At 37.3% G+C, this 10,320-nt stretch overlaps 2 protein-coding genes across 5 annotated transcripts in view; both read right to left on the reverse strand.

Moving 5' to 3' along the window:
• cdh16 (cadherin 16, KSP-cadherin) overlaps positions 1–6,281 on the reverse strand; it is a 38,936-nt gene extending 32,655 nt beyond the window's left edge. For 3 of the 4 annotated variants that reach the window (XM_028443266.1, XM_028443265.1, XM_028443263.1), the window contains exons 1-5: positions 5,680–6,281; positions 5,324–5,389; positions 5,130–5,228; positions 2,510–2,644; positions 2,254–2,383 (exon numbers count right to left, since the gene is read on the reverse strand). In XM_028443266.1, the coding sequence (XP_028299067.1) occupies positions 2,254–2,383; positions 2,510–2,644; positions 5,130–5,228; positions 5,324–5,368 (409 nt within the window). In that variant the 5' untranslated portion in view covers positions 5,369–5,389; positions 5,680–6,281. Of the gene's footprint in view, positions 1–2,253; positions 2,384–2,509; positions 2,645–5,129; positions 5,229–5,323; positions 5,420–5,679 lie in introns of all 4 variants that reach the window. The other variant, XM_028443264.1, reaches the window with a different exon arrangement.
• Positions 6,282–6,319: 38 nt separating this feature from the next.
• Positions 6,320–9,033, reverse strand: rrad (Ras-related associated with diabetes). The gene is made up of 5 exons (XM_028439274.1): positions 8,946–9,033; positions 8,341–8,736; positions 7,560–7,633; positions 7,232–7,436; positions 6,320–6,954 (listed from the first exon to the last, which is right to left on the reverse strand). Exons 2-5 carry the CDS (start codon positions 8,714–8,716, stop codon positions 6,677–6,679), a joined length of 933 nt encoding a protein of 310 aa, XP_028295075.1. The 5' UTR covers positions 8,717–8,736; positions 8,946–9,033; the 3' UTR covers positions 6,320–6,676.
• Between the last annotated feature and the right edge of the window lie 1,287 nt (positions 9,034–10,320).

Consider the following 10,320-nt stretch of genomic DNA (forward strand, 5'->3'; position numbering starts at 1 on the left):
CCAAGTTATTTAAAGCGAGAAATATTTATTTTATTAAAGTTTGGAAAATGTACGCCAAGAAGAGGGAATGCTACCTCCACTCCCTATATAACTACCTTAGTATGGGTGGAAAGTTGTTTACTAGTAGACCTTAAAAATGTGCAAGTAAACTCGCAGATTTACTAGTAAGGGCTACTCATGCACTAGTTTACTCTTCAAATAAAACAAAATGTTTGTTTACTAGTAGCTACTACTAGTGAACTCAAAATATCTCACTGATACTCTTTTTAGTACTAGTAGACCTATTGCAAATGAAGTAGGATGGATCATAATATATAATATTTTTGAAAACAAAGGGCAAGCCTAAATTTACTTTCCCCTGCCCCTTATTAGCGCATCTATCTATCTACCTATAAAAGCAAGAAAGTTCCGCATACGTGTGTGTGTTTGTTAAGCGAATATCTCCCCGACGCGGTATGTGTTCGACCTGAAACTTTGTCAAAGGCGTCCAAATACCTTGAGTGTGTGCATCCGTTATGTTGGAGTCATTTGGTCATTTCAAAATGTTTACTTTCATGTTTGTTTGACTGTTCGCTGTTTAGACTGGACGGATTGGACCCGGAAGTTATTGGAAGTTATTGGCTGCCAATGGTCGCGGTTATGTTGAAAGCGAACAGCAAAAAAGGAAATTTCTCCACGGATTCGGAATTCTAAACGCTGATATTTTCACCATGTGGTATATGACCTAATGTGCACCCTGGATGTACATGCTGAACGCTCCCTGAGCTGTTTAGAGAGAGAGTTGCAAAGAGTTCACGGAACTCTTCCGTGAAGTTGCAAATACTTCTCGCGGGTCCGTCTTTTTTTTTCTCTACACCCGCATTTCAACATCCTGTGACGGAGTATGTGCACGTGCACAGCTGATGCACGTGCATGTGTGGAGAGAAAACCCACGAAAAAGATGGAGAGAGTCCCGCACGATAACCAGGAGGGCAGGTAGCGAAAAAACACATCCTCTTCACACATAAGGTATTTAGAATACAAATATACTAAATGAGTAAAATAAAACAAAAAGCGAAACAATATTTTTGTTAAAAAGTACGCAAAATGACAACAGAAATGCACAAACATATACAAAAAGGCTCAAAAAACACACAAAATGACTCGAAAAAACATGTATTACAGAAAAATTCACCAAACGACAACAAAAATATGAAAATGACTCAAAATTCACAAAACTAAATATTTATACACCCAGAGTGACAACAGAAATGCACAAAACTACACCAAATAAGATGAAAAAAAAATACAAAATGACTCCAGAATCACACTACAATGGCAACAAAAACAATAATTATACAAAAAATACTCAAAAAGACAGCAGGAAGACTTTGCAACCTACAAATTAACCATCAAACACATACTTATTTAGCCATAATTGACAACTTTACTTAAGCTCCCACTGTATGAATACATACTTCTGACAGGCACTGTACTAGTAATATATAAGTCTTACTAGCAGTACTATGGAACATTTTTCAGTATATTAGTAGTACTAGTTTCACTTCTTGCTTTACTGGTAATGTGTACTTGTGGACTAGTAAACCAAATTTGAATACAAATATGGAGTAGTTTGTAACTGTATGTTTGGTGTTCTCTGAAATGTACCACCACTCTGCAAAGAAGAAGGAGTTTTGAGATTCCTAAATCTTTCAAGGAATGTTAAACCAAATTCACCCTAAATATACTGCAGTATGTGTTAAAGTGAGGATTGGATCAGGCAGTGCAATGGGGACAACATATTCCTACCACTGACGAATGGATTGTTGTAGTTGTCACAACTTCAATAAAAGAAAACCAGTCTGTACACAGCAATTTAACGTTTATACCCTTCATATCTGATTACAGTTGCTCCTTAAAGACCTGCTTGTCACAGCAATAAAAAAATAATGTGACAGTTTCCTAAAATAGTCACTAACGTAGTAGATTGAATATTTTGTCTACCTGAATTTAAATGGTTAACATAAATTTAAAAAAAAAATAAAAAAAATTCAAATGGACTAAAGATATTTTATGAACTGGCAGAACCATCACTAATCAAGTTTGTAGGAGCATTAAATGTACACATCCTGATATTAGCTTTGACATCAGCTTCTTTTTTCATGGTTAGCCACAAAAATCATGTGGTGAAAAAGCAGAGCCGACAGACAAATGTGTCTCACGCTGAAAAACTTTTGTATTACAGAATCCAATCAGAGCTCAAGGTTTTCATACCTTTCAACAGCCCGAGCTGCACGCTGCCTCTCATGCTCTCCTCAATAAAAGTGGGGACATTGTCATTCTTGTCAATGACACACACTTCAACTGTGAAGGTCTGACGATGCACCGATGTTCTGAAGGACACCTGTACCGCGTAAAAACACGCATATCCAAATAATGAGAGCTGTATTCTCCATGGAGACACAGTTTGTCTTTTATGAACTTTGTGTAAAAAATTTCAAATTTAATAACACAGTGTTTTTTTTTTTACCTGAAGAGAGTAGGATGGCTGTTTCTCTCTGTCCAGGGGCTTCAGAGCATACAGAAATTGAGCATCAACTCCAAATATCCCTTCGTCATCACCTGTTACTACCAGGTCACTGTAATTAGCCGGCAGACTGTGGAGCTGTGACAAAATGACACAAAAAAACCAGACAGAGAACCTTGTTAACAATTAAAGATGGACATCCCTAAGAAACAAGAACTTTTAGCTGATGATGCTGTTAATGAACCCAGGATTTAAGCCTGAATAAGTCGTTTTGGTTTTGATGTTTTCATTTGAAAATGCTCGGCTTTTTAACGTTTCTGATTTGAAGATGTATGTTGTTTAAAAGCATCCATGAAATCAAACAGCATCACTCAACACTTGGTGGAGGAAGGAGGTTAAGAATGGCAGTATAGGCCTAAGTGAGGATGCTAGGACATCTAAACGGGTGCCTCCTAAATTCTTGCCAGGGACACCAAACAGCTTATGACAGACACTGATGGCTTATACCAGGGGTCTGAAACCTTTACTTTCAAAGGAGCCATTTTTGCCTCATCTTACCTGGATTAAAGTCCTTCTGGAGCTGAAAAAATACCTTCTCAGTGAAGACAATATAGTGTATAAAATTCTATACAGTTAATACAATATCAAATAATTTTATGAGTTATTGGATTTGAAGGGCTACAGAAAATAACTTAAATTAGATAACACATGATCATGTTGGTCAACACATGCTAATTTCTTGCAACATATCAAGCAATGCTTATTTAGCCGGCATGTTGACATTCAAATAAATCTTTTCTCACTCACATAAAATCTCAATTTTCTTCTCGAATAGTCTTTTTGTTAGTTTAGTTATTTTACCAGGGATTTCAAACTTAAGGTTAGCCCCAGGTGCAAGGAAAGTTGATGGTCTCTATGTTGCAGGAGGTGATGTAGGTAGTGCATGGCAAAGTTATTGCACAATGTGATTTATTTTTAGGTTAACCAATTGTTTTATCATAATTCTATTTGAAGTGAATGCCATTAATCATCATTTTGTGATGAATGCCCCTCTGTAAGAAATAATTCATTATTTTAGTATATATTTTTTGAAGCTATAGGGAGCCATTACAAAAAAAGTCAAAGAGCCACATGAGGCTCCAGAGCCACAGGTTGCAGACCCCTGGCTTACACTAAAGAAAATAGCTCTATATACTAACTTACCCATGTTTGTCTAACCATACTGTACATATTGATTGAGTTATTATGATTGAAGTAACTGAAATAAGAAGAAATAACTGATCAGGAATCAAACTCTTGGCCATGCAGACCAAAAATAATAACTGAAAGCACCAAACAGTGTCTTGCTGATCAATTGATCCCAAACCCTCAGAAATGTCTGTGAGGGTGATGTTATGACTATATCAGCCGATTGATAATCTTGAAAACGAGCCACTCATATTTCTATGGAGTCAAATACCTACAAAACAAAACCTAATATCAAATCAATGATTAACTTGAATTTTGGCCAACAATCAATAATTCTAGGGGTAAAACTATTGGAATGTCAATACCTTATGATTGATGCCGCTGCACTTGCTTTGTTCAAAAACCCTTTGAGGTTTTTTTTTTTTTTTCAAATATTACCTATAAGTGGGTAAATCTAACGGTATTATAGGTTTTTATTTTTGATTAAAAAATGACAAAAGGTTTTTGAATTTTAACAATAATCTTATTGACATTTGATGTAATTTGGTGTTTGTTTTAAACAAAATAATTCACTTTTTTAATTAAACTGTTCAATTTGTATGTGCACAGTGAGTAAAACATGATGTATAAAATATCTATAGTGTATCTTTGCAACATCAATGTCTCGTTAGCATGAAATCAAATAACTGACAGACCTCAGTGAGGAAAAACATTTCATGAGGACATTTTACCCTAAACGCATCTGAATGAATGGCGCTCTTTCCATTTATCACCCAAAGAGAGCTTCATTTTGTCCATTTATCATGATTGGTGAGTGAGTCATGCACTAATGAGTCTGAGACAAAGACTGAGCTGACTGCATCATACACAGAACGAGATGACATCACATTACCGCAAAAACAACCATGACACAATCCAATGGATGTCTGAGTGACATATATGAACAGAAACAATCCCCCTGCCACACAGTCCGACTAATTGCAGAGGCTGAGGCTGACGTTGGATGAGCTCTATTATTGTACCAAGAATAAAGCTGAGATGACGTGCATTCAAATAGCACTAAAGTTTGACAAAAGGAAATGGAAAAAAAAAGGCTTTGATGCAGTTCTCACTTCTCAATCACCCAGATTCTTTGTCTGTGTCTTTCAGTGGTGTTTTTTTTTTTTTTTTTTTTTTTTATCATCACCAAATAATCAAAAAAACATCAATGCCATTGGCTGACTATAAATGTTGAATCTTCAAATATAAGCACAAGGATTTCCTGGTACATCTAGCATTCAAGCCTGATTTGTATGATTGTCTTCATGGATCTAAAATCTAAGAAGTGATTTAACAGGCAACATAACAGGCATCACCCTAAGGTAGTCTCTATTCATTTCCAATGAAAATGCATGTGACGATACCTCCTTATCCCCACAAAAGCAGATTGCCTTACCTTAGCTAGATACCATGGGAAAATACCGTCGTAGTTTTCAGGGACACCAATTTTAACATTTGCCCCCGAGCATGGTGCCTTTGAGCAAAGAACTGCAAACTGGGAGACAGTGTGTTAAATGAGTTCTACAAAGAGGAAGTCATTATCCAGATAACTGAACAAAACCTGACACTTTAAACTCCCAAGCATCTTACCATAAGAGCTGCGACGATCCCTGGTGTTAGTCCTTTGTTAGCCATGCGTTCCCACGGAATAGTTTACTTCAAAGTAAACAACAATCAACACCGATTCTGCACAGTTACAGATTTACCAGTCTAGGAATCTTTCATATGCAGATGTCACTGTTTTTACATTCAAATCAATGAGTGCAACAGAAGGATCACAGAAATACGACAGCTAGCAAAGCATGATGCTTGACATGGCTGATTTAAGGGTTACTGAACAACTGTCACATTCCATGTAAACAAAGACGACTTATTTCATTAGCAGTATGTTTATTTGGTCAAAATTACAACTTTAGTCCAATTTCAGCAAAGATGCGTCATCTTACCTTCTCCAAAAGATGTGTGAACTCCTTCACAGAAACACCAATATGTAAATTTGGTGGAAAATTGGTGTTCTTGTACTCCCTCAGTAGATTAATGGTTAACACCTTCAGAGAACATGCTTAACTACCTTGTTTCCTGCCTGTAAAACCAATGGCCAAGTCAAGCTCCATTCCACTGATACAATCTCATGAATATTAATGTCATTTAAATCAGTGAGACAACTTTTGGTTGTTTTGTTTCACCTGACCGAGAAATTTGCTGAAGTATAAAGACCAGAAGTCATGCTTATTATCATCATTTCTTTTCATTTTATTGAAAAAAGGAACTCGACGTAAACAAAGTCTTTTCAAATCATGTCATTTTTCACAAGACTAATATAACTTATTGCTTTACTTATACATTCACAACCTGGATTCAATGTTTTATAACAACAAAGAATAACAGCAGTTTTCAGTGAGCCGTGATTGGTTCTCAGTAACTTGGCAGTAGTACGAACCTGCGTACCACATTTCAAGTAAATATGACTCCAGATAACCTAAACCTATAGGATTGCGATCCATTAACTTGTCTTGGAAAATATTGAGATGTCCATTCAGCATCATTCATGGTACAATATATACACAAACCCCCCCCCTCCCCAGATAAAGGAGCACAACAATACCCCAACCCCCAAGTCAACCTTTGCAATCAAACAGAAACAACAAGCCTGTGCTGATTTCTCTTACTGATGCAAATATGATGGCACCATGTTTAAGGCAAATAAAATATAACAAATATATCCAAAGCCTCATGCAGGTTATCATCTCTATCATGATATTATAATCAGTGCCAGTCATTGTTATCAACTCTGGCCTCCGTTTGGACTTGTTTAATGTCTGAAAAACAAAAATATATCTCTGTACAACTCTATTAGTCCTTTAGGGTTAGTGTTAAAACACACACAGCGTCTGGTCTTCAGAGGCTAAAGAAAGGAGAAGTCCTTGTGTCGATTGTGTCCCCTCAGAGAACTGTTAGGTCATGGCAGGACTTTGATTTCTGCCTGAAAGCCATCTTCTTGTTCTTGCGTGCGACCATGCGCCCCAGAAACCGCTTGGCCTTCTTGCTGATGCTCTCCCTGCGTCTGCAGTTGGCCATGCGTCGCGCATTCTCCTCTTTGCTGTCTTTTCTCAGGCGGATCTGTCTGACAATGCCCTCGAATAGGTCCTGCACGTTGTGGTGAAGGGATGCAGACGTCTCTATGAACTTGCAGTCGAAAACTACGGCACAGGCACTTCCCTCTGCAATAAAGAATTAAAAAGAAACTTAGAATTGTACTGATGCATTTTTAACAATAAAATGTTTTTATTAAAAGTCCTATGTGGTTAAAATCTCTTTCTCTCTCTTTCTTATTTCAATACAAGCCATTATTGGTTCTGGTCAGTCAACTGGAAAGCATAGATTTACTGTAATAATGTCAAAAACCATTTCAAAAATATAATTTTTAATTTAGAAATACTGTTTTTTCCTTTTATTCTATCAGTTCTCTAAACGTTGTACACCTTGAAACAAACTTACCATCTACAGACACCTCTCTGGACCGCACCAGGTCACTCTTGTTGCCCACAAGGATTATAGGAATATTCTCTGACTGCCTGGCTCTGCGCAGCTGAATACGGAGCTCCGACGCCTTCTCAAAGCTTGATTTGTCCGTCACTGAATAGACAATGATGTAGGCGTCTCCCATCCTCATGCACTGCTCCTTCAGCCACTGACTGTTATCCTTCAGGAGGAAAGAGTATATCTACATCAGCACGGCTCACATTCATCATTCTCATTGTTTGAAATATCATCAATTTTCCCATAATCAATGCCAAATGTGTCAATAATGTTTGATGGTTCTCACCTGTTCCCAGATATCATACAGCACAATGGCTGTCTCTTCCTCATCCACCACGATGGATCTGTCATAAGTGTTTCCTGAAGGGGAACAAAAAAATATATCTATATATATATATATGGTGAAACACACTATTAATCAAAAAATATATTGATATCATTTTGTGAGCATGCGTCACTGTTCTTTCATGTTCTCTTCATATTATGCATTTGGATTCGTGCCTGATAGATGAACTACTGAGAGCAAAATTGGTGCCTGGGTGGAAATAGCAATAATCAATGTCAACTCTTTTGTGTCAAAACAAGAAGCCTGTAGTTGGAAAGCTCTGCTACAAACAGCATAAAACACATGATAATACTGTTACACATTAAAATAAACAGGAGGATAAACCGCTTTTTCTGCTTTAAACACTAATCTGAAACACTGAAAAAAATAAATAAATAAATTTAAGACAAAATAAAATGGAAAAAAAAAAAAAAATCAACACTAATTTTGAAATTCTAACCATCTGTAATTATATGAACAAAAAAAAAACCACTAATTATTTTGTTTGGACACAAATTGTTGAAGAGAATCTGAATATTTATTTATTTTTGGTTATGATATTTTAACCAAATGCCAAAAATACAAGCAGAATAACTGAGTTAAAATGTTTTTAATTCCACCTTTTATCTGCAATATGAAATAAAATTAGCAGACCTCTGGTTTGTATTCACATTGTGGCCCCACAGACAATGGCCATCTATTCATCAGTGTGTGCTGCCAGGACAGATGACTCATCATTTACCTGCTTCATCGTAGTCGTGACCACAGTCTTCATCTCCTCCAAACACCCTCGCCAGGCTGGTCTTGCCCACTCCGTGCTCCCCCAGGAGGACCACCTTGTAGACCTGGGAGTCGGTCTCGCTGCCGGTGGAGATCACTGAGTCTGAGGAGTCGGACGCGCAGCTGTCTCGGTGCTGCTGCTCCCCCGGAGAGTAGGAGGTGGATCTCAGCAGGTTGGACAGTTCGTCCGTCTGTCCCGTCTGGGGCGTCGTGGCGCGCAGATCGCGGTCGTCCACCGGCATGCTCCTCCTGTGCAGGTTGGGCAGGTTCATGGGGAAGGGCATGCTCCCCCTCCTCTTGTCCATGTTCCGCAATTTGTCACCTTTGTTCAGAGTCATTGTGTGCGCTGATGGAGTGTCTGTGGACAGACGCATCTGTGCGTAAATTTGTGATACTTTGAAAGATAAAACCTCTACCCTACACACAAATCAATGCACTGCAACGAATACTTCCATCAAAAGTAATAAACTATTACACTTCAAATCATGGTATATTTTCTAGATAGTTGACTCTTTGTGTTAAAGCTCCCAAATAATGTAAAAACCAAACATTAGTTATTCTACTTACCACAGTCTTGGAAATAAATCCAAAGAATAAAAAGCAGTAATCCTCAGTTTGGACACCGGTGCTAGTTGTTCAGAGGTTTTTGCTACAGTGTGAGTCTGTGTTAGCAGTATTTATATGGGAGTGAGTGACGTAGGAAGGGAATCGCCCCACAGTGTCACGTCTCGGCGCGTGACATCACGGAGGAGTAGGAGGGGGGGTCGGCTTAGAGCTGAGGAATCTCCCTTCCGCTTCACCAAATGGAGATCTCTTCTGTGGGGGCGTCCAGACATGCATCTCTGAGAAGGGAAAGCCCACTTAAAGCCAGGGAATGAATATTTGATGTAGATTTAGGAAATACAATTAGAGATGGGGAAAACCCACATTCATTTTTAATGGCGGTAGATGTAGACTATAGTATATGATAAAGCATTGACCAAATTGATTCTTTAAATATACAAATATGATTAATTACTTCGATGAGTACCATGGATCCATATGTAGATATTCAGTCCAATGGTGTTTTTATGCCATCTTAACAAATGACAAAGCATATCAGGAAACATATTTATAAATCACACACTATAATCTTGATTAAAGCCTGACAGATTGGCGATAGGGTTCAATTCGACCCGAAATATGAAGACGTGACTGTGCTTCCATTCAAATTCTATGCACGTACCACGAATTTGATGGTTTGATAAAAAAGGAAAACGAGACTCAACGTTTTACTGATCAGATAATCTAACAGATCCATTTCACCCGGCTTTGTTTTTAAGTGTAAATTATATTGCTATTTATTCAAGCGCTCACACATGAGCTGTTTGTGTGATTAACGTCAACAAGTGTTGACTCAAATAATACTGAGGTTTTCAACATACATCTTTGGACAAAATATCCCAGACAACCCGCACAAATTATGGTACAGGGTTTCCAGTGTGATGTTTTTCTGCCATCTGGTGGCGTTCAGCTGTTTACTACAATTAAAAAATGAATAAATAAATAAAAAAAATTAAAAAAAACAGTTCATATGTTGTGCTTTCCCTTTATTTAATTTCATTCATTAATTTGCAGACATCTGGGAACGTTTTTATACATTTAATTTTAAACATGAATTTGTACCAGGAATTTATTGGCGACATTGTCTTGTTTTTTTTTTTTAAAGGTTTTTATTTTCAACTACTTCAGTCTACTTTAACTGGTGACTGACTCCTGATTGTGTCACTATAAAGTAAAAGAAGAATGGTTACTTATTTAAATGTATTTATTATTGGTTGGGAGTTGTGGCACACATGTTCAGTGAAAATGACCAAATCCTGCCTTATCGGAAAAAAAAATTGTTGTTTTTGTATTCAGTATTTATTTATTTATCTTTAATAAATAACACGTGAATTTGTAT

Source organism: Gouania willdenowi, chromosome 3, assembly GCF_900634775.1.
Source record: "Gouania willdenowi chromosome 3, fGouWil2.1, whole genome shotgun sequence".
Taxonomy (NCBI): Eukaryota; Metazoa; Chordata; class Actinopteri; order Blenniiformes; family Gobiesocidae; genus Gouania; species Gouania willdenowi.

What these genes read in the sequence shown, in the direction of transcription:
- rrad (XM_028439274.1), bottom strand. Translation starts at nt 8,716, where the DNA reads ATGACTCTGAACAAAGGTGACAAATTGCGGAACATGGACAAGAGGAGG. An exon ending in TGTATGATATCTGGGAACAG is followed by an intron (nt 7,437 to 7,559) that starts GTGAGAACCATC and finishes TTCCTCCTGAAG; the next exon opens with GATAACAGTCAGTGGCTGAA. An exon ending in CAGAGAGGTGTCTGTAGATG is followed by an intron (nt 6,955 to 7,231) that starts GTAAGTTTGTTT and finishes TCTTTATTGCAG; the next exon opens with AGGGAAGTGCCTGTGCCGTA.